This window comes from Gossypium hirsutum, chromosome D03 (assembly GCF_007990345.1).
Source record: "Gossypium hirsutum isolate 1008001.06 chromosome D03, Gossypium_hirsutum_v2.1, whole genome shotgun sequence".
Classification (NCBI taxonomy): domain Eukaryota; kingdom Viridiplantae; phylum Streptophyta; class Magnoliopsida; order Malvales; family Malvaceae; genus Gossypium; species Gossypium hirsutum.
This window is the reverse complement of record NC_053439.1, coordinates 43,827,563-43,851,361: the sequence shown is the minus strand read 5'-3', so window position 1 is coordinate 43,851,361 and position 23,799 is coordinate 43,827,563. Positions and strand designations below refer to the sequence as shown.

The following is a 23,799-nucleotide window of genomic DNA, read 5'->3' as shown; positions in this document are numbered from 1 at the left end:
GAGACTTTTGCACCAGTAGCCAGGCTTGACACAGTTAGAATGATAGTTGCCTTAGCTGCTCAAAATCAGTGGATCATTCATCAGCTAGATGTGAAGTCTGCATTTTTCAATGGTTTCTTAGAAGAAGAGATCTACATCGAGCAGCCTCAAGGGTTTGTAGTCACTGGCAAAGAACATATGGTGTACAAGCTGAAAAAGGCCTTGTATGGCCTGAAGCAGGCCCCTCGAGCCTGGTATGCTTGAATTGACTCCTATCTGATCAGTTTGGAATTCGAGAGAAGTGCCAGTGAACCAACATTGTATGTGAAGAAAAATCAAGCTGAAACTCAGCTTATCTTGTTACTTTATGTTGATGATTTGTTAGTAACTGGAGGAGACAAGAATATACTGCATGACTTCAAGAAGAAAATGATGAAAAATGTTTGAGATGTCTGATCTAGGCAGAATGAACTACTTCTTAGGAATGGAAGTGAAACAAACAGCAAATGGAATCTTTCTCAGCCAGAGTTCCTTTGCTATGAAGGTCTTAAACAAGTTCTCCATGAAGAACTGTAAGCCAACAAGCACACAAATGGCTATTGGTATGAAGCTATCGAGGCAGGGCAGTGGTGAACCTGTTTGTAAGACAATGTACAAGAGTCTCATGGTAGTCTGCTGTACTTGACTGCAACAAGGCCCGATATTATGTTTGCTGTTAGTGTGCTATCTAGATTCATGAATTGCTGCAATGATCAACACTTTCAAGCAACCAAAAGAGTGTTGAGATACATCAAATGTACCATTGATCATGGTGTGTTGTTCAAAAGGGCTGAAAACATGAAGTTAACAGGCTATGTTGATAGTGACTGGGCTGGATCATGTGATGACATGAGGAGCACATCTGGATATGCATTTAGCCTTGGCTCAGGCATATTTTGCTGGAGTTCTAAGAAGCAGAGTCTAGTGGCACAGTCAACAGCAGAAGCTGAATATGTTGTTGCTGCATCTGCTGTGAATCAAGCCATATGGCTTAGGAAAATTCTTACTGATTTGAACCAAAATCAAGAAGAGGTAACAGAGATTTATTGTGATAACAAATCTGCTGTTGCAATTGTAAAGAATCTTGGCTTCCATGGCAGAACAAAGCACTTTAATATCAAGCTACATGTTATAAGGGAGATGGAGCAAGCTCATGAAATCGAGCTGGTTCATTGCAATTCAGAAGAGAAAATTGCAGACATCTTTACCAAGGCACTCAATGTGTCAAGATTTGTAAAATTAAAAAGGAAGCTAGGTGTTACCAGCATGGAAACTAAGGATGAGTGTTAAAGTTAGTTCCCATGCAAAGGTGGCCATGCAAGAAAAAGGGCAGCAGGCAGTCGAGCCATGATGTACATCAGCTGAAGCTTAAAGTTGCTGACTTATTTGCTATTTTTAGTTGTTTTTAATCCTTTTGTATTCTAGTTCATTTTGAACTTAGTAGGTAAATGTTTTGATGTAAATTTGATGTTGATTGACTGAAAAATCAGCAAAGCTACTCATGTAAGTTAATCTTGTAAGTTTCAATGCAAATTAGTGGTGTTAGGTAATTGATTAGGTGTTAGCTTACTTGTTTTGTAAAGTTGACCAGTATATTTGTAATGGCTTAATGCTTTTTGATGTTAATGAAAGATTTCAGCTTGTTTTTCATTCAAATTCTCTCCTTTCTTTTCTGTTTTTCCACTTGTAAGCTTCTTTTCTGTTTTCTTTCTCGTTTGTTTCTTCTCCAAGCCTCGAGGCTTGCTGTCCAAGCAAGACTGAAGCAGTCTGCTGCTGCCTCTAACACCAACACCTGTAACGATGACCAATGGCTTGATCCTTAACTTAAAGACTGGGGTATCAGAATATATGTTTATCAATGTTTGTGCAAATAGTATCTACTGTTGGCAAGGCATTTCTTGGTGTTAACAGGATTGAATTGCTTACAGTTAAATCTATACAATTGTACAGATATGGTGGGTTTGGAGTAGGACTGGAGCGAGTGGTGATGCTCTTCTACGGTCTGGGAAACATTCGTAAAACTTTCACTTTTCCCTCGTGACCGTCACAGATTATAGCTTCGTGATGACATGATAGAGCCATGCTACTTTGAGATTATAAATGTTATGTGGATAGAGAATCAATGGAATCTTAGTCCTGCGTTTATGTTAACTTTTAAAATGTAAATGCATAAAATACTAATAACTATCTACAATATAGAAAAGAAGAAATACTTTATGGAAGCATTCAATTTCCATTATCAATTTTCGAGTTCTTTTCTCAATAATATTTAATTATTATTAATGAGATATAATGGGATGGTTATAAATGAAGGCGAGGGTTCTATTCATAGTTAAGCTCCTTTAGATTTAACTGTATAGATGGAATTAAATTAATAACGGTGATTAGTACCTATCTACAAAATGAGAGTGTAAGATTTACAATAATCATCATGATAACTTTAGTTTTATTGGAATGCTTCACTGAGTTACCAAGGCTTCGAGTAGATGAACTTCTTCATATGTTCTACAAATAAATCAATCTAAAAGTGTTAAATGAGTCACATTCGATCAATTGACCTTCATGAAATAGATTATGTGTCTTTGTCACGGATTTTGATCCATGACCCATGACAATAACATATGATTTAGTTAGGGATGAATAATATGAATTGCTTATATATATATATACATAACATGCATCATATTTAGTTGTCTCATTTGGATTAAATGTAACTGTTTGTCTTCCCAAGCCACTGGAACTTGGTCTTCCTGCTCCTCCTTACCAATGGCAGGTCTATCTCATGATACTCATCATTTTCATCTCTTGAATTAGATTTCAAGTATCTAAAGAACTCAAAGAATTTGCATTTTTCTCATCATTCCATGTGAGAAAAGTGGATACATAGCATATGAAAAACTCCAATATTCTGTTTAAATTGTAAGAAGCTAATTGCAGGTGATGAACACTCCGGCAAATGCTACATGTATCACATCTTATCATAATATTGTAGAGCCTAAGTGGTATTGGTACATGGTGTGTGTGTCACCTTTAAAATCCTATTGTATACAATGGGAGTTATTTCTAGAATCCTAACAACCCCCACCCTATCCCATTCTCATCTCTATTTCAGACCCCTGAATTTTCAATGGCTTCATTTCCAAATGTTTTTGAGTCACCAGAGGTGAACTTACTTAAATTTCATAAAAACTCTTTTTAAGCTTTTTGTTTTTAATTTTATTTTTAATCTTATAATTAATATAAAAAATTATGATAAACTTTGTTTATTTTTAATTTTCTTTAATATAATTTACAAAATTTCACTATAAATTTAGTAATATTTTTAATAAAATTTAGTAAAATGTTATAGAGTAATATCTAAATATTATTTTTCTATGATAAAAATAATTTAGTAAAAAAATATCTAAATATTAATTTGAGTGGCTCTCATTATCCCAAATTTAAAAAATATCTATTTTATACCAGTATCATATCTTTTTCATCAATATTTCTAGCTCCGGGCTTGCGAGTAAAGTTAAAATCAATGAGAATTGGTTTCATTTACAAGACATAATAAGTTGAATAAAGGTAGGTAAAAGTACCATGAAAGCCATTATACTAATAGTTGGATTGCATTTTCTCTTCTCTATTAAAAGAAATAGGCAAATTAGTCCATTTACATTAGATCAAAGAGTAAATTAGTCCTGTTAAAAATTGATTATTGTACATCAACATGAGGTATATGTAGCACATCACATATAACAGTCTGATTATTCCATCTATCAGATCAGTTTTTAGCAGTAGAAATGGATGAGATTTTTAACAGAAATGATTGATTTGCTCTTTGATTTAACATACAATGACTAATTTACTCGATTTTTAAGTAGAAAAAGCAAAATGCAATATGACTTTTAGTATAGGGGGGAGATGGTAGTTATAAGGATATGATTAGGAAATGGTAGCTCAGTATTGGGCATTCCATATGAAAAGAAGGGGATGCTATTGCTATTGCTGCAATACATGCTGAGATGAAATTACCTCATCTATATACTTTGAAACCTGGGATTAATTGGAACCAAACTATATCGTGTCTTAGATGCTTCAACATACACACACATATAGAAGATGTTATACTTCATTGAACTACATATTTATAATCAGAGGCCAAGTGAGGAGAGAAATAGCAGCAACAATCCAGTAGGTTCTTTTAAAGTGGTAATCCATCTTCAAACCTCCTTTGCCTATTGACCCTGGCTATGAAATCATCAGCTCTTTTCTTTAATTCCTCACTAGCCAAAACATCCTCATTTTTTTCTTTCTTTCTGGATCCCTTCTTTACCTTTTCTTCATCACCTTTCATTTTCTTCTCGTTCTCCACTTCCAGAGTGGAACGATTCCCAAGTCTTTGACGACTCCGATCAACGTATTCATCGTAGTACATGTTCATATCACGAGAGGCTGAGGCAAAAAACTTGGATTCTCCAATCAAAACAACTACAATAAGGTTGCCTGCAATAAACAAAAGATTGGGGAGCTCATACATGAACAGAAAACATATTACAATGCAACTAAATGCTATGAACGTGTATATGAAAACCTTGTCCTGTTTCTTGGCTTTCTTTGATTTTTTGATGCCCTCAAACTTTTGCTTCAGCTTTGGATCCATGGGAGAGCATTACAGAGCTCACTCCAAAGGAAGAAAGAGTTCATATGAAATGGATTTCCATATGAGACTGACCCCCTAAAGCATTACAATCATATGATTATATAGTTGTGGAAAAGGTGGTAAATTTCGGCAAGATTTCCACATCTTGCTTTCATTTTCTATTTTATCATAATGGTAGATTACTTTGTGAAAAGCCATGGGAGATCCCCTAATCATTTTGAGTCTTTCTAACGCTTCTAAATTCTTAGAATAGAAGGAAATCTTATATGCTATTAAAAGCTATATTTGAAGTTGATTAGTTAGTTTAAATGAATAAGTTGGTGTTTGAATGGTAGCACCAAAGGCACATTTGCCATAGTTTCTTATTTCATTTTAATATTGAGTGCCACAATAAAGAACCCCCCACTTAGAAAAAGCATTCATGTTTTCCTTTATATTATCAGTGGTTTTGGCTAAGTGATCTTTAGCTTTTTTTCCTTCAATAATTGTATCAGTCCACTGCAGGTGGTGTAGGACATTGGAGAGTGGGTCATACATGATAAAAGATAAAGTGCCATGTTTGGTTCTTCAATAAAAAGGAGCCGCCCCTGACTAAGCAGATGTGTTATATGGTGATCACTTAAACAATTAGCTGAATCTGAACAATGATGCTTTTGATTTGATGATAACAATTTCTCATAAAGTCTATTCATCTTTTTCAATGCAACTTTACCCACCATAAACTGAAAACCACTACTTTTAATTCACCTTATTTAAACTTTGCCATACATAATCTATCAAGATTATTTGAGGGGTTATTATTTCATTCCTTAATGTTTAAATATCATATGGTAACTTCTTAAAACTCTACATCATCCTACAAGGTCCATTCAATCAAGCACTCCGAGGGGTTTTAATCGAAGCATTTCTTGAGAATCACAAATTATGATTCATTAGCAACAGTGTTGGCTCCCAATTCTTCAAAAATGATTACAAGTTCTCAAGTTTCGTTTTTCCAGAATTTCAGTTTTAGGCAACAATAACATTAGATGATCCTATAAAAAGCTTTAACAGCATCAAAGCCTGCTCTGCTCAGCTTCTAGTGCTGGGCCCTGATATATCCTCTATCAAGCCCTTCCCATCCATGGCATCAAAGAAGAAGAAATTCTTGAGTGGATCCCCTTTGCCTGATATTGCTTTGATCACCTCCTACATCACTCAACACTCAATCACATTAAACTAATATACTAATAACCCTGTACCTGAGTCAGGTATGGATACCTCAAGAAAGATGAAGAATCAAAGCAACATAGGTATTTAATTGTTTCAAAAGAGGGACAAGAAAAAAATCGAACCTGTCCAAGTATTCCTCCAATGATGGCACAAACTGGAGGGAACTCCCTTGTATCTGTTAGAAGTCTTTCTAGAAGTGCATCGGGTATTTGAGACTCGTCCAGTGACTGCATTAAATCAATATAGCATATGTATGAAAATGCAACACATTACTATACAAGTGTAGATTAAACTGCTCAATACTGTACATTTGTTTCACAAAGTTCCTTTCTGAGCTTCAAAACACCTAGACGATCAGCAATGGAGGTTTCTCCGGGATTACGACCTTCAACATCTTCAAACTGCTCTATCACTGAAAGAACATAGAGAAATCATGTAATCAGTTGCAATACCAAGACAAGTTCAAAACAAAGCTAATAATAAGTAAACAAGGTCTCGTGTAAAATTGGCCAAGTTTAACATCGGTACAGTAAAATGGTTCATCAAGAGGCATGCCAGCATGAATGCAAAAAAAGGATACTATGTTATGCCTAAAATCAACAAATTCAAATTTTAGTTGCTTGATTTCAACTCTGCCATTTACTCGAGTAAAAAGCAAGAACGGATTTAGCATACCTCTCATAGCAAAGTAAAGCTTTGACACTCTCCTCGGAAGTGCTCTCCAAGGTACCGAAATGGCTTCCTGCAGTGGAAAAGAATGTACACGGTTCAGATGGCACATCATTACATGATAAAATCATAGCATATGGGGCAGCATGGCACAATATGTACTAAGGTTGATTATAAGAAAATGCCTTTAGGTGTAGTTATCAACACAAATCATTGCTTGCAACAAGCATAAACCATTTCATACCTCAAAGCTAGGGTATTCTATCTGGCATTCAATGGTTTCCTCGAGCTTTTTCTGAAAAAATTAAAAAGGGAAAAAGGGGAATAAATACTTATAAACTGGAGTCTGATTAACATAGAATAAAAGTGGCTTACTAGCTTGTCCAGCAAACATAAAAATTTACTAAAATTAGTTAAATGTTTAATATTATCACCTTTGAATATTTATAGTCCTGTAAATCGACGAACATTTCACCACAAGAGCCTCTACACTCAACTGTATAAAATGCTACACGCTTTGATAATTTCCGACACTTTTGATTGATCAATTTCTGAAATAAAACTGAAGTTTCAGTAGCAAATTTGAAGTGCAAACACATCAAGGCATCAAATAATTTGAAAGATCTATTGAGAATCATTATCTAAGTACCTTTTTTTCCAAGAGAGCAACAACTGATGATCACAGCATCAAACTTTTCAAAGAACTCGACACCAAATGTTGATATATCGCCTGCAGGTCCTCCCAAAAGAAATAGATTTACTACTTGTAAAGGGACTGAAATCCAAAAACACAAAATTTACAAGCACTGCTACTAGTTTTTTTCACTGAACACTACATGAAACTACGAAGTATATGCAAAAGAAACACCAACGAATTAAGCGGCTAACCTGTTTCCACAGCAACATGAACCATGGGGTTGAATTCTTTCAAAGAATCACAGCAAACCTCAGCCAGAGTTTTCCCGTTGTAGTGATTTTCATGAGGCAATATCAAAAAATTCGCAGGTAAAGACTCATCGGTAACGACACGATCATCCACCAATGTCACACTACCAACTCCTGCCAGTACAATATTCTTGCAAAACTACCCATAACCACAAATTTAAATATAAGACATTGACTAAAAAAATAACAAAAGACTCGTAGTAATAAAGCAAGTAAGACCCATTGTGTAAAATGCCATAAAATGTTATACCTCAGCAACAGTTCCTTTCAGTCCACAGACTAGAATGTGAGATTTGCTTAGTCTAAAACATAAATGGAAAACCAAAAAAAAAAAACTCATGAAGGTTAAAAGAAATTCAAAGAATAAAGAAAAATAAAGGCACGATAAAAATAATAAATAAAATTACCTTCTTTGAGCATCAGCACCCCAAACCCTAATTTGCCTATCATAAAGGGCAGTCTCCTGCTCTGTCAACTCCTCCCCATCCATTTCAAGCTTTAAACTTTTAATCCCAAAGGCAAAAAGAATTACAAAAAGAAAAAAAACTAAGAACAATAAGAGAAATGAGAACCCTAAAACCCTAAATCAAGTAAGAACTACTACAATTAGAGCCTTCAGAGCAAACCCAAGTTTTTTGCAGTGTCAAGAACATGAAAAGAGGCTACTTTTAAGAAAAAGGGTCAACCTTTCATTCTTTCTCTGTTTGACTCAGCGCTAAAGCGAGTTTGTGATTCGGAATTGAGTGCTGTTTTTTTCTTTTGGGCCATTAACTTGGCCCAAAAGAGCTGAAATATTGCTGACTTAAGATTTGAATGTATTTACAAGTAGGATGAATTTCTTATTCATCACTGTAAAGATACAGATGGACTCTGCATCAAATACCCATGATTATACAGGATTAAAACGATGAAGAATTCAATCATGAAATTCTACTGATATTAGAGTACGAATTTAAGATTATTTAATGTATGTTTGAAGGATCACTGCATTGATCAATTGTGTTAAGCTTCATGTTGTAATAAGGAAGTTTAATACTTTATAGCAATAGTTTTGTTTCTCTAATCTAAGGAGCCTACACAAAGTTGCATCTGCAGGCATTAGTGGCAGGTTGCAAAGAATAGAATTGTGAAAGAATATGTATGAAGGTCTTGCCTGGAAAATATTGGAATAAGAAGGTTTGTGTTCCAAAGAATCCACTGTTCTTTTGGTTGTTCAACAATCTTCAATAATTCCTTCAACCCTGCAAATTAAAAACAAGTATAAAAGTTGAAGGCAGTAGAAGAAACATGTAGGGGTTTGATTATGTTCAACACTGGAACTTAAATTACCACCATCTCCTTGATTACTCCGATACTTGAAGTTTTCTGACATGGTGAAAAGCAGTTTGTTTGCCCCAGCAATGGCTGCCAATCGAGTTTTAGAAATTGTTTCATCCAAAAGCCGGTGCTCTTCGGTTTCTACCCAAAAGAATGTGGACGGTCAGGGTCCATAAATGAATGCTAATATAATTAAGTTTCGAAGTTTTTAGAGTCGATGATCTTATTCAAAATTTCACCCACGTTGATCGCCACTCCTGCATGTTGCCATATTATAGCTATTCATCCACGTGGAGCTCCTTTGATTTATTTCCTTACATGACTCACATATAGAACATCGTTTAATTTGTCGTCGAAATCTATTTAGTCATAAAAATTTATCCGTTATTTTATTAAACTTTACGATAATATTTTAGAATTTCGTAAAATTTAATATGGAAGCATTACACTCTCTTGCTTCCCTAAACCAACTTGAGCTAGAAAGAAAAGAAGAGAAAATGAAAATTTTGATCCCAACCTTGTTTAATAAAAGATCTTTAACGAGGAATTTGATTTGAATAGAAAATGCAAGTGAGAAAATTGGGAGGATTTTTTTATGATTTTTGAGAAACAAACCGTGCAAAGGGAGAGAATTAACGGTTCCCTCCAACTAAATTTTCAAATTGGGAAATTTGCTAAAATAGGCTTGGGAAATTTACCACTTAAAGACCTCTCCACTTCTAACCTTTATTTCCTAATTTTCATACCTTGATCCCAACAATTTTACTATTCTTACAATCTAGTCCATAAGCTAAAAATTCTAAATTATCATTTTTAACTAATTAACACATCTAATTAATCAACTTCTAAACCAATACTTTACTCATTCTCGAAAATTTCTCAATTTAACTTCCTGAAATTATTTGATTTAAGAAAACCAGCTTAAAGTCGAATTTTTTAAAAATCGAGGTGTTACACCTTTTTCTCAAGTAAAATAAAACCACTTCATCCCTTAATGCCCAAGTTCAGAGGCGTAATCCTCACCCAAAATACCAACCAAGACAAGTTCATCCCCGACAACATCGGCAAAATGAAAGAAAAGTTTTGAGGCATGAAATTTAGGCTTTGAGACCTGATACTGAAAATATAGACTGAGTCTATTGTTTGAATAATCCTCTAATGCTTGAGATTGTAGGGTCGACCTCCTTACCACTTTTAAGTTCCCCAATAAAGTGGAATAAAGACTCTAGACTACTCATTTAATACAATATAATGATTACATGTACATATTGGGAGCTTCTAATACTTGCGAGTGTAACATTTTTCAGGGACTGGCTCTGTTCCTAAAATGAAAATGTTTTCATTTAGACTTTTTTTTATAATTTATAAAATTTTAAATTAATAACGATAAAATTATACTTTGACCCTTCAAAAATGATTAAATCAAAATATATGTTATTAAAATAATAAAATTATATTTTTATTATAATAGAATTATATAATTTAATTCTAACAAAAAAAAATTATTTTCCGACTTCACCTCCGAGAGACACTGCGAAGAATTGGTATTGTCTCGTACTGAGCGCCGTGATCATAAATTCGATCAGTTACATCGCCAGTTCTTAAGAGAAATCCAAGCATACAAAACCATTATGAGTACACCTATAAGTCTTTTGTCCATCAAATAGAGATCTGGTGATCATTTATGAGATTATCTCAGGCGTTTTCACACGGCGGCCCTTAACGCTAGAGACTTGACAGATCAGTGGGTTGTAGACTTGTCTGTCAAATAGCTATTACTAATGGTAATCCCAGTGGACCCCGTGACAGCATCAACCAACCCATCAATGCAATAACTCAACAAGCAATGATCAACTCCAATCTTCTTCTGAGACCCAAAAATGGAGATTCTATCACCATCCTATCTCCCTCTCCTTCCCGCACGTGTTGGAGATGAAGCAAAGTCGGTGTTCCCCCAAAGGTCTCTAATGGGGGACATGGATGTTAAGGATGATAATATGCGGCACAGACTACAACGATAAACACCCATTTTCCGGTTATATGAACGTTGTCCCCTCGACCGTTGATGGTTTTGTAGAAGTCGAAAATGAGTTCTTGTTTGAGGTTGATGATGATGTTGGTTGGAAAGACGATCCGAAGGGGTTCATTTTGGATGACGGCATGCCAGAGCGTGCTCAGTTTTCAGTTAAAGAGTGTCATGGTCGGAGGAATCGGTGACGGTGTAGAAGATCCAACAGCCTTTATCATCGAGGGTGCCTTGAAACAGATGGAGCTGTAAACTAAGGGTTGGCGGTTGTTCAAGTACTTGGGGTCGCATCTTTAGCAATCATCAATGGGCTTTAATGTTGGACATTGATCTTTGTCATTTACAATGTTTCCATTCTTGATAAGGATGCATTTTATAGTATTTTAAAGAATAATTCTTAAATATTAAATTGCCTAATTTTATAGGAAAAAGAAAAGACTGTCAGGGTAGAAAAAGAAACAAAATTCCAAAATCAGACAAAGACATTATCTTATTATTAAATTCATAAAATTAAAGTGTTAGAAGAGGAAAATGGATGACCGCCATAAGGCTTCAGCTACTCAACTTTCTCTAAAATCTGTAAGGCTTCAGCTACAACCATAGTCAGGGTAATGACATCCCATGGTGAAGAACAGCACAGAGGTTGAACTAAATTTTCTTCTTTACAATAGGCAGATATCAAGATATTAAAGATAACAATGTATCAAGCTTTTGCTTCTCCCAACTTTGCCAGTCAGAGAGCATGGATCAAAGTGTTAGAAAGCACAGCATTTGGCTTTATACTGCTAGACTTGGCAAGTTGCAGAAGCTTAAAGACATCAGCAATTCTATCTGACAGCATACAACTTACAGCACTTGGCATCATCTTCTTGCCTTTCTTAAGAATGTCCAGTATTGAATTAAAAATCTTCTAGGAAGGGGGTTTAACATTAAATCCATTTATGTCTCTGCTCTCAAAGTTGCCAACTTCACCAGTAAAATTTGATTTCGCTAAATAGTTTAGTACATCACCTATTCTTATAAATTTCTTTTGTATTTGGTATATATGAAAAATAAAAACAAATCAACCAAGTACTAAATCCACAATTGAAGTTTGAGAAGGCAACTTTCAATCAGAAGAGCTTAGGACCAGCACTTTCATTTAATAAAACTGTACAACAAAAAGTGGAATTGCATTGGCAGATTTATACACCAAATCGGATTGTGGGGTGGATTATACACAGACCTATATGATCAGATACAGACAAATGTGGGAAAATATATAGGAAAATTGCATATTAAGTTTCAGGGAGAGAATGAATGCCTCCTGGAAAAGGAAAAAAAGAATATAAACTTGTAATACTAAAATCAAGTTTGGCTCCAGAAAACCTCAGATTTACCTCTAAATAGCATATCCATGGATATACCTATTGAGGATGGTTTGAAACCGCGGATGAAATTTTGTGACAGCACTTCGGGGGTCTCTTTGTTTTCCTTCTTGAAGGACCACCTGCCTGTCTGGAACATTTGGAGGATCCGGATGATTTAGAGTTGAAAATCGATGAGTTGAAAGAAGAGTCACTTGCACCAAAAGATACAGGCCCTTTGTTTGATGCATCAACTGGATGCCCAACAGCTCCATCTTGATGAGGAGGCGGGAATTTCTCACTCTTGCACTTAGCATTTGTTTGAGTCAACACTCTCCATTTCTAGAAAACAGTAAAAACACAAGTATCCGCATCATATTTGAAAAAGACATCATATAAAAACCACGAGAAAAATAAATAAATGACAGATGCAATCAGACATAATATTTGAGAAAGGTACTTCAAAGTTCAGAGTTCAGCCTTATATACCAATTACGTTACTCAAACTTAGATGCAAATTTCAGATACGAGTAGGTCCAGCATGGGTTTGTTTAAGTTTTTTTCAATTTTTTCCATGTATTTCAAGGATCGTATCCAATATCTTTGTCCAAATATGCATCAGACACGAGTACCATCAAGAAACAAAGAGCCACAGCAACATAGCCTACCAAAGCCTTTAACTGATGACTGTAGGTTTAATGCTAAGCAACTATGCTTACAAAGTTACTAGTGACTAGCAAAACATCTAAAGCTCGACACCTGAGAACCAAGTATAACGCTAATATTCATAACTGAACTAACTTACATCACAAGAAATATGCAGCTTGGAAACTTTATCAACTTGAACCTAATAAGGTGCAATTGACAATTGGAAGTAGAGCAAAGTCTCACACTCACATCTAAGTTTGCTTGAATCTCTGCATTTGCTTCAGGGGCTGGAACTGCTCGAGTAGGGCGTTCGTGACCCTTACTTCTCCTGGTACCATCAACTGCATTAACTTTGCCAGCTATATTTCTTTGTCTGTACAGGAAAAATGTATATCAGCAATCAACATGTAGCCAAATTAGGCAAAGAAAACAAAAGGTGAAAAGGGAAAGCTGGCCAACCGTCTTGCTTCTTCGTCTCTCAATTTTACATCAATTTCTTTACTGGGAGGATATTTTGGTAAACTTGATGGATTACAAGCATATGGTTCAGTCATAAAGAACTGCAAACACAGAAACCAAACATTTCACAAACTGGTTTAAAGATAAGGCAGCAAGCCAATGGTGAGAACAGAATATCAAGTATTCCATAGTGGATATATGATAACGCAAACGATAAACATCATGGAAGTCCCTGGCATGCACAACATGTTCTTGGTCTGGCTATCTAGCAAAGTAAATCCACAAAAGCTATTTTCAAATACTATAAATAGAGATTACAGGTACAGCAAAATATTGATTTTCTTGAGAGATGCATTAACTAAGGTGATACAACTCACTTCACTATTAAGAGCTGCAGTAGCAGTATTCCGCTCTTCAGGGTCTATCGAAAGCAGAGTTTCAATTAAAGGTAAAGAAGAAGATGGAAAATCCTTGAAGGTTTCTGCTATACAGGGTTTGTATGGCTGCTGCGGCTTAAAGAGTGTTTCATTTGGCAATTTGGAGTTCTTCCAATATTCCTCAGAAGGGGATCCACATAACTTGAATATCTTATGCAGTTGTTCAACCTATAAATAGGACGTTAGCCCAATAAAAGGAAAGAAAATTTTTATCAACAAATTGAAAATATTACATTACATAACTAAACCAATTAGAAGAAGCTCTAGTTATGGAACAAACACCTGATAGTTAGATTTTAGACATCATAGCCACGTAATATATTCATCTGACTTGACACTGGCGGCTCCACAACAAATACAATAAGCAACAAACAGGAAGACCAAATATTTCTAATCGTACTTACATGACCGATACCACTTGCATTCCATCAGATTCACAGAAAAGAAAAGATAGGAAGAATTCAAAAACTCAGCGAAGAAGAAAAGAAAAAGAGAAAAATTAATACCTCTGTCCTTCCTGGCATTATAGGCTTCCCTGAAAGCAGTTCTGCCAGAATGCAGCCAGCACTCCAGAGGTCAACCGCAACACCATAATGAGTTGCCCCAAGAAGTAGTTCAGGTGGACGGTACCAGAGAGTGACTACTCGACTAGTCAGGGGTTTCTTCTGCTCAGGGTCATAAGAAGTAGCCAACCCAAAATCCGCAATTTTTAAAATGCCTTCACTGTCAATAAGCAGATTAGAACCCTTGATATCACGATGCAAAACACCTTGTTTGTGGCAATGCTCTAACCCTGATAGTAACTGCTTCATATAGCATTTCACCTGCCAGAGGGAAGATACATCCAAATAAATGGATCATCCAAATTTAAAATCTTCAGCCACGTAAACCTCATCATGAAACACAGACAATGACAGGTGCATCATGCCACAATCCATAGCCGGCCTTGCATTAGAATTCCTATCTTCCTTTCTAAACTCAATTCTGTCTTTAAGTTAAGCTTTTAATTTGAGATGATCATTCCAAGGCTCAACTATTTCTAATTTACTCCTAGAATACCTTCATATATATCACCATAAATATAAACTAATGTCATTTCTCTGGACTTTTCTACATCATGCAACAAAAATCTGACTTCATAATTAACCAACCTTCTAAAGCAAAAAAAAAAAAAAAACACGAAACGTTTATATGCTTCTAAATTTCTCTGATTGGAAATATATATTTCAAAGGAATTTGGTTTCAAAATGGTGACAAATTATCACAAAGGAACAACAGACATAATTATAGCCTTGCATGAAGTGATCACTGATCTTTACCATAATTATCAGAAAAGCCTAGATATTCTCCCATAGAATCACTTATGGCAAATAATTATCATTTCCCATTTGCCGCCAATGGAGAATGATATGAACAAACTGGTGGTTAATCATATGTTTACAAGTCTACCACCTTGTTCAGTTTCAAAGAATTAACCAGAAGATAGCTAAGCAGCTATACTGTCAGCCAACTTTAAAAAAGAAAAATGCGTAGAGGTTTTAGTTTCCTTAGGCATCTAAAAAGTAGCTTCTTTTTTTCCTTTTCTTGTCATTTCTCGTTCATTCCATCTAGAAACTGCTCAAATAAAGATATGACAGAATTTGAACTTCCAACGCCGGAAATTTACATGAAGCACGAAATTTCCATGAATTTGCATACCAAAAAAAAAAAGTACAAAAACAAAGATATGAAAAAACTCAGAAAGAGAAATTTGGATTAGAAACCACTAGGTATGGGACCCAAGTAGCTAAAGAAATACAAAAGAGTAACATCAAAAGCCCACAACAACTAGAGCAAAAGAAGTGCAAGAATCATATAATCCCAAAATCTCAGTTAGGTAAGCAAGAACAAAATAAGGAATGAACCCAAGCGCCAACAAACCCAACCAAAAGCAGTAGTAGCAGTAAAAAAAAACAGAACAAGTAAGAATCCATTTGAAGAAAGAATGTTACCTGAGGCTCAGTGAACTTGATTCCCTGGCAGGCAGCTAAGCCAGCAAGATCATGCTCCATGTATTCAAAAACCAAGTAAAGACTAGAAGACATTCTTGAAGTAACTAAACCTTCAAGCTTGATTACATTGGGATGGTCAAGCTTTCTTAAAACAAGAATCTCTCTAGCCATGAACTTTAGACTTTCTGGCTCTAAATTGTCAAACCTAACCTTCTTTAATGCCACTATTTTCCCTGTTAGTAGATCCCTGGCTTTGTACACATTGCTATAAGTCCCTTGCCCAATCTTTAAAACCCAAGAAAGAAAAAAAGCTCAAAATTGTTAAATTGAACATGATAAAGAAAAAAAGCTCAAAATTGTTAAATTGAACATGATTATAAAAACGGAAGCTTGAAAAACAAAAGTTGATACCTTGTCAAGCTTTTGAAAGGTGTTGGCACGTCTCGGGGTCCAGTCACGGATGGCTTCACCAGCGACGGCCATCAACCACGAAGGCCACCCTTTCTGGTTCAAGTCCAGTGTCATCCGCCATGTCTCCAGTTCCGGAACGCTCACCAGGAAATCACTGGTATGTCTAGCTTTTCGCTGCTGTTGTCTTCTCCCCTCCAGTCCTTTGACATCCATGGCTCCGTCAACAGCATCGATGACTGAAACAACTGATGATGACTCGTCAGAGCTCCGGCGACGACGAGCACGCGAATGATTTGGTGGAGCTTCGCTGTTTCTCCGCCGCCGGCGATCCGATGAAGACGATTGCAATTGCTTTCCTAAGACGCAACCCATTCTCTCAAAACAAATGCATGGGGACAATGTATTCAGATAAACGGAAACCCAGTAGAGAGGCTTTTAGCTAAACAACAGGCCCTGACGGTTAAACGACACCGTTTGGCAGAGTGAGAAGAAAAAAAAGAATGGCGTTTTTGCGGGTTGAAGTTTCAGGGAAGTTTGAGAGAGAGAGAGAGAGGGAAGAGCGGCTGAAGTAGGTAAAGGTAAGCTTAAGCTTAAGCTTAGATGAGAGACGAGTGAGGCGACTGTGAAAGTGATTTGATTTTTAGTTGTTTTTTTTGGTTTAATTTTGAATAAATTATTATGGGTTTTGAAACAGGGCGCTGACTTTAACAACAACTACGGAATTGCCATGGACAGGTAAGAAAGGGTGACGTCACGGGATTCAAAAGTCAAAGTAAACTCCACAAAAGATGAAACCTTTTGAGTTCAAATTATTAATTATTACACTACATCATTCTAAGGAAAAAAACACACTTTTGTAAGTTGGAAAGTTGAATTTTATTTTTTACCACTTAATTTTAAAAATATTATTTTTCCAATAACATTACGCAAATATAAATTTACTTACTACATTATTCTTAAGATGAAAAGAGTGAAAGTTGTTTTTTTTTTTTACTTTTATACCAGAAAATTTATTATTTATTATGCCTAGGGGAAAATTATTTTTTAGAATATTTTTTTTAAATACATTGACATCACATGTGTTAATTTTGATGTCAAATCAGCACACTAAATTGTGTCATGCATATAAGAAGTCAAGATTTAAAGTACATACAAAATACCTTCAAACACGTAAAACTCGAGTTTTGAATTGAAAGGTTTGGTTAAAGAATTTATTTTATTATTAATCTAACCAGTCAAATTAAATACACTAGAAATTTACTAAATCTGTTTGTGGGTTTATTAAAAATAGAAAGGTTTAGGTAAAATATGTGACCCGAAAAATGAGTTTAAATAAAATTTAAAGCATGTTTCCTATATAGGTTTTGTCTCGGATAAGATTTTTTTTGCTTGAGTTTATCCCGGCCCGACCCAAATATATTATGTCATAAAAAACATTATATAAATTATATATGTTAAATAATAATTATGAATATATTTATATTAAATCACTAACACAATAACAATTAAACCTATTACTCAAATCTCCCAAAACAAAAAAAAACTTACCCAACTAAATAACCCAACCCAAAATATGAAATTTTAAAATTTATATTTCATACAATAAATTATTTATTATATTTATTTGTGGTTTTTAATCTAATAAAATATTTATTATATTCATGATAGTGTTTTTTAAAATAAATACTTTTTAATGTATTTTTAATGCGTTAGAGAACTTTTAACTTTTATTTTAGTTTTTTTAGTGCATTTAGTATATTATATTTTTAAAAAAATTAATTTTAAATAAAGACTCCTCTAAAAAAGTCAAATATGGGTGGCTAGGTCGGACCTGGATTTACCTTTCTTAAAATTGAGTCAGGCTTGAGCAAAAAATAAATCATTTTCAAATCGAATCGAACCCGAATTTAAAAGTTAATCTAGATACCTTGTATGAACCCGACCCGAGCCTACTCTCACTTCCACACTATAAAACCCTAATCGCTTCCCATTTCTTCCTACGTAAACATCTTTGGTGTTTGAGTGTTCCTATTTGAAGAATTAAACTATTCCACATTTTGTTGCAATATTGTAATACAACAATCAGAAAGTTCAAAACAAAAAAACAAATGTAAACATACCAATTTGATGAACTAAGGAGAAACAGATTTGGTTTTAACTGAATTAATTTGATTAATCGGTTCATCGAATCTAATTCAATTTAAAGTCGGTTAAAAGTTTTTGGAAAATTTAGTTATTGATTAATTCGGTTTAAAAATGGATAATTAATCGAATTAACTAAAATTATTAATATTATATTATAGATAGGTCCAATACATTATATAAGCTAAATATATAAAAATTAATGAATTCATAAATATTCTTGTAATGGGTTTACGTTTGATTTCATATATTTATATGTTTGAATATAACTTGAGTATTAGTGAATTGGCATGTAGGACTAAAAATGGACTGAATCAAAATGTTATGTGATAATTGATTATTATGTAATAGTATAAGGTACAAATGTGAAAGTTTGACTGAATACAAACATGTAAATAAATATGAAATACGAATAATTGCACGGATACGTAATACTTATATGTAAAAAAATGTCTGTGTGAACTTAGTAAAATATTATAATACGATTGACATGCTAATAGGGTCTTGTGCGTATTATAAAAATTAAAAATATATTACATAATTAAAATTAAACTAAAAAAGTAAACTAAAAACTAAAAATTATGTTTTTAATGTAATGTTTGTTAGTATGTTTTTTATTTAGCATTGTTATGTTATTTATTGTTGTCTTTTTTATTTCTTTTAAATTTCTCTAAATTAAAAACAAAGAAAAAAAATTGTCATGGATTTTCTTTTTTATGTTTCAAACTTGTTTGAACACAAAAGAAGAAATATGTACAAATTTCGTTTAATTCGATTAACCGCAATTAATTCAATCGATTAATAGGTTTCAAAAAAATTTTAATTCGGTTAATGATTAAGAATCTTAAAATTTCGATTAATGGTAGTTCAGTTAATATTAATCAATCTGATCATTTGAAGCCTTTTTTTTAAATTACAAAGATATTTTATTTACTTTCAGAAAATATTTTATATCCTACACTTCGCATTATTGATTATAGATGTTAGAAAATGCATGGTAAGAAAAAAAAAGAGAGAGAGAGGGGTAAAAGTATTATAGAGACTCTTATATTTGGAGTTAGATTGTATTTTGCTCTCTCTATTAAAAAATGAATAAATTAGTCTTTTTATATTAGATCAAAGATCATATTGTTCATTCCTGTTAAAAATTTCATTTATTTGTGATATTAAAAAAAATTGACGTGATTAACGAAATAGTTAGTGACATGTGATGTGCCATATGCACCTCATGTTGACGTACATGGACTAATTTTTAATTGTAGGAATGAATGAATTTTTTAACAGGAGAATCAATTTGTTCCTTGATCTAATGTAGACGAACTAATTTAATGATTAATACAAGCCAACCCTTAGTACAAGGGCCTACATGGGAATTTTACCAAAAGAATGAGAAATTCTCAAATCTTTGGGACATTGGCAAAAGCGATTAGTATGAACTGAAAAGTATTTAGCGGTGCCATTGAAGATATTGATGACTCATTGTTCAATTAAGAAGGAATAAAATATTTGTGGAAAATAAATTGATTATTTTGACGGAAAATTTTATTAAAAAAATCGTAAAAGGTATTTAGGTTAATAATAATTCCATAAAAAAAATAAAAAGTCTTCTCTTGGTGTAGGGTTTGGCTACTCTCCAAGACTTTTGTGTCCATTAGTACGGTTACGATGTTTCTCGTTTTCGACCTGAAACCCGATTATAACTTGGATTACTGATCTGCGACCTGTACATTAAGTGTTCGCGGGGGAGGGGAGTTCGCGAGCTTAGTTCACATGTCCCTAAGTGTTCGCAAGTAGAGAGTGCAAAGTCAAACGAGTGGATTAGTGAATATGTGTTAAGTCTAGGACAATATACATGTTGACATGCATGAAATCTACCTCGGACATCACCTCGATGAACAATAACCATGTCTTATAAATACTCAATTCTCCTCACCTTGAAGACACACAACAAAAGATTTTATATAATACAAGCCTAAATAAGACTTAAAAATTAATTGATAATTACCTCGATCTGTAGTGAAAACCTTGCTCTTTGCTGCTATATCCTTAATTTCAATTAACATTAATCATTTTCTCGTTCAAGCGGTCCTTTTCAAAGAGCAAGAGTCCAACATGTTGATCTATCATCTTTTGACTAATTTTTGCTTTGGTTGGTGAAAGAGAAAGACTTCAAACTGTAACCAATTATGTTTTATTTGGATCAAATTAATCGGTCAGATTAATTGAATCGAAAATTTATTAATGGATTAATTCGAAAAATGTCATTAGAATGAGTTAACCTGTGAATAGGTAATTAAATCGAATTTGTTTAATTTTTTAATAATTTATTTAATTGAACGAGATGATCTGGTCAAACCAATTGAATTGGTTAGACCGACAAATGGATGACTTGATTGATTCGACCATTGGAAAAATTTGTTGCTAACTAATTTCATTACCCCCTTAATTATGTATTAGATTATATCAAAGAGGTCTATCAATCGCACATTCAGTGACAATTGACTTTAATCAGTAGAAGAGTAAAATTAGAGATGAACATAGAAGTTGGTTACGCGGTTCGGAAGAACATTTTATCTGTGCAGGGCCTTACTCAAAGAGTAATCCACTATCAATCTGTAGTATAAGATATGATTTAAGCTCAACTCACTCACCAAATTATAATATCATTTCAATACATTAATTAAACCACTCTTCTTACTAAGACTTTCCCTTGGAAGCTTAGTTTTGAATTGAACCCAAAAAAAAATGTTTACAATAAATATGCACAAATACAAATTCCTTATGAACAAATAAATGCTCTCAATCTCACATACATAATGATATTAATAAGTCTTCTTTAAATAGGCGTTCATTAGCTTAAAGAACTTCAATCCCCTTGAATTGTGCTCTGATAGGTCTTCAAAAAGGAATCAAATTATCCAGATATCTTTTGGGAATAAACTTCTTTAAAAAATAAGATACATACCAAAAGTCTTCAAAGAAATCTTTTCTCGACTAATTTTCTTCACGATCCAATCCATTAAATTGTTGCTTAAAATCCTTAAGGTGAAGTAAGAAAAATCTAGACTCGTTTGGGTAAAAAGATGTAAAAATAAAAAATAAAAAATAAAAAATGGCAAGTTGTATAATAACCCAGTTGCAAGAGAAGTTGTAATTGGCATTGCATTGGATGTGCAAATGGCACTAACAATCTCCCCACCCATTTTAATTTTTTTACCAAAAGCATAGCAACAATCTCTTAAAAATAATCTTCATAACCCTTAATTAATCCTCCAGAATCAATCATTAATGTAGTAAGAAACTTAACATTATGACAAGAAAATTCATAGAAATCATCTATACTCAAGCAGGTAGTATGAATTATCCATAGCAATAAACCGAGATTTTTAGCAAAGACTATCCCTAAAAGTTTCATCCACGTAGCTCTTCCCTTAAATCCATACTCCACTCCCCCCTTTTTTGTTGTTCAAAATTGCAAAACCTGCGTTGGAACTTTAATTGATTGTTTCATCAATCGATAGACCGAGTTGCAATGTCAAATCTTCAAATATAATTGTACACTCACCACATGAAAGATGGAACGTGAGTTTTAGGTCTCCATCTCTCTAACAAAGCATTGATAAGAGTAGGCTAGAATTTAATCCCACCAAGTATACAGGACGAGTGTAAGAATCTCGCCTCATTCAAGTACCGCTCTATATAATGTGCTACTCTTGCACTTAAATTGTATATGTATGTCTAAATAATTTAATCTTCATCCTAATTATGTAAACACAAGACACAATTAAAATACTAAATAAATATTTCAACAAATTTTTAACGATATTAACAAAATAAAAAATATATAACAATATTTTCTTACCATCTATAATTAGATGCAAGAAATGTGTTTATGATCCAGATGAATTAGCGACATTGACATTTTTAAAACCTTCAACGTGTATTAGATTACATTATGCAATATTTTGAAATTTATTTAGAGACTGGGATTGAAAATTGAGAGAAAATAAATTTGAGAATGAAATTTAGAGATTTGAATTGATAAAATTGAGTGAGAATGAAATGAAATTGGAAGAGTTTATAGGGGAGGTCCAAACGATAATATTTCTATTTTTTTAAAATTGATTTTGCCATTGATGTAACACTCCAAACTCGGCTTGAAAACTTGATTGAATCTAAAGCATTATGATGGTCGCCAAAGTGATTAGCTTAACCAATCGTTCAATCATTATAAACTAAAATATACAATTTAACCATGACACATAATAAATCATTTAACAAAAATTATGCTTATGAAAAATATTAAAATCAATTAACACAACTCAATAAAAAACTCATTATTTAATCGATATAAAAAATGGCTAACTAATTTGGTGAACTTAAGTACACCCCAGTGCTAAACTAAGTGAAAACTGTCTTTATAGAATATAGATTGCGGAGACTCTTTGGCGATATTACACGATCACGATCTCATGAACTACCTATTACCTGCGCACGAAATTAAAAACCCAAGTGTTGAGCTTTTTACAACTCAGTAGAGATTCAATACATTTTAAACTACAAATGTTATAGTTAAAATAAAATCATTGCAATCATATACAACATATTTATTCATGTAATGTTTCTAATGAAAATCACGTTCAATAGAAGTTTCCAAACACACAATACGATCATAAATAACAATGAAACAATATAAAGACATTCAAATAAAGTTTTGATTCAATGTTCAAGTTCATTTAACCATTTTGCTCAAGTAACACAAGAAGTAAAGACATTCGGACACACGAGTGTCCAACTGAACACCAAACAATCGATGAAATACTCCGTTGCGTGATAAATGCAATTTAATCAATGACTAACCATCGCACTAAATGAGCAAAATGCAACAATAACAATACTCTCATACGCTCAAGGTAGTTCGCACAATAAACAATAAGAGTTGATGAGACCTACACTCTACAACACGCGGATTATAAAAAAATAGATATCTTATTAAAACTAAACTAAGTGATCAATCTCATGCAATTAATTAATCTGATTTTAATCTAGCGAACTTCATTTATTCTAAGCCAAATCAATTTCTAATTTAATCTAATACTAATAAATGTAGTGACTAAATTATAAAAGTCGTAATAAATAAATTTCACATAAAATTGATTTAATCTCACACAATTAAAATTACCCATTAATATTAAAATGTAGCAAATCAACGTAGATATATGCAAATTAGTGTAATCACCGTTCAAGCGAAATTAACTACCATGAAAAACTAACTCAAATGCCAATAGTTTAAAGCAACTAGTCACCTCAATTCAAAACGAGTCGACAACTTTGGAAGGGCAGCTTTGTTTGGAGCAACAAAATAAAGCAAGTAGTATACGACCTTTGTGGTACATGGTCGTGGCTTGACAGGTTAAGGAAGAGCAAGGCAGCGGCGAGAAGGGAACGACCAATTGGTGTGGATGATAGTTGGCAGTGGCATGGTGGTATGGTTAGGTTATTGGGAGCAAAGCAAGAGGCGGTGATAACTTGG

General features: G+C 33.7%; 2 protein-coding genes and 1 long non-coding RNA gene across 6 annotated transcripts; all 3 read right to left on the bottom strand.

Annotated features, from left to right (window-relative positions):
* Positions 1-3,980: 3,980 nt before the first annotated feature.
* LOC107949609 (uncharacterized) lies at positions 3,981-4,987 on the bottom strand. Its single transcript, XR_001697816.2, has 2 exons — positions 4,595-4,987; positions 3,981-4,506 (listed from the first exon to the last, which is right to left on the bottom strand). It is a non-coding gene; the product is annotated as an uncharacterized lncRNA (long non-coding RNA).
* Positions 4,988-5,567: 580 nt separating this feature from the next.
* Positions 5,568-8,195, bottom strand: LOC107949610 (SUMO-activating enzyme subunit 1B-1). Of its 2 annotated transcripts, none has more exons than XM_016884328.2 (10): positions 7,897-8,195; positions 7,740-7,791; positions 7,433-7,628; positions 7,194-7,319; positions 6,979-7,106; positions 6,789-6,839; positions 6,551-6,617; positions 6,184-6,287; positions 5,998-6,102; positions 5,568-5,851 (listed from the first exon to the last, which is right to left on the bottom strand). In XM_016884328.2, the coding sequence occupies exons 1-10, from the start codon at positions 7,977-7,979 to the stop codon at positions 5,735-5,737; spliced, it is 1,029 nt and encodes a 342-aa protein (XP_016739817.1). In that variant the 5' UTR covers positions 7,980-8,195; the 3' UTR covers positions 5,568-5,734. The 2 variants fall into 2 exon arrangements, with proteins under 2 accessions (XP_016739817.1, XP_016739819.1); XM_016884330.2 differs by having other exon boundaries at positions 7,194-7,274.
* Positions 8,196-11,942: 3,747 nt separating this feature from the next.
* LOC107949611 (probable serine/threonine-protein kinase At1g54610) lies at positions 11,943-16,794 on the bottom strand. Of its 3 annotated transcripts, none has more exons than XM_016884332.2 (7): positions 16,125-16,794; positions 15,714-15,998; positions 14,229-14,546; positions 13,663-13,890; positions 13,286-13,386; positions 12,984-13,199; positions 11,943-12,520 (listed from the first exon to the last, which is right to left on the bottom strand). In XM_016884332.2, the coding sequence occupies exons 1-7, from the start codon at positions 16,494-16,496 to the stop codon at positions 12,505-12,507; spliced, it is 1,536 nt and encodes a 511-aa protein (XP_016739821.1). In that variant the 5' UTR covers positions 16,497-16,794; the 3' UTR covers positions 11,943-12,504. The 3 variants fall into 3 exon arrangements, with proteins under 3 accessions (XP_016739821.1, XP_016739820.1, XP_016739822.1); XM_016884331.2 differs by having other exon boundaries at positions 13,076-13,199; XM_016884333.2 differs by lacking the exon at positions 13,663-13,890 and having other exon boundaries at positions 13,076-13,199.
* Positions 16,795-23,799: the final 7,005 nt, after the last annotated feature.

Coding starts and splice junctions, on each gene's coding strand:
- LOC107949610 (XM_016884328.2), bottom strand. CDS start 7,979: ATGGATGGGGAGGAGTTGACAGAGCAGGAGACTGCCCTTTATGATAGG. Junction 7,107..7,193: donor TTGCTCTCTTGGAAAAAAAG/GTACTTAGATAA, acceptor CTGAAACTTCAG/TTTTATTTCAGAAATTGATC. Junction 5,852..5,997: donor TTGGAGGAATACTTGGACAG/GTTCGATTTTTT, acceptor TGAGTGATGTAG/GAGGTGATCAAAGCAATATC.
- LOC107949611 (XM_016884331.2), bottom strand. CDS start 16,496: ATGGGTTGCGTCTTAGGAAAGCAATTGCAATCGTCTTCATCGGATCGC. Junction 14,547..15,713: donor TCAAGTTCACTGAGCCTCAG/GTAACATTCTTT, acceptor TCCCTCTGGCAG/GTGAAATGCTATATGAAGCA. Junction 12,521..13,075: donor AGATTCAAGCAAACTTAGAT/GTGAGTGTGAGA, acceptor ACTGTTTTCTAG/AAATGGAGAGTGTTGACTCA.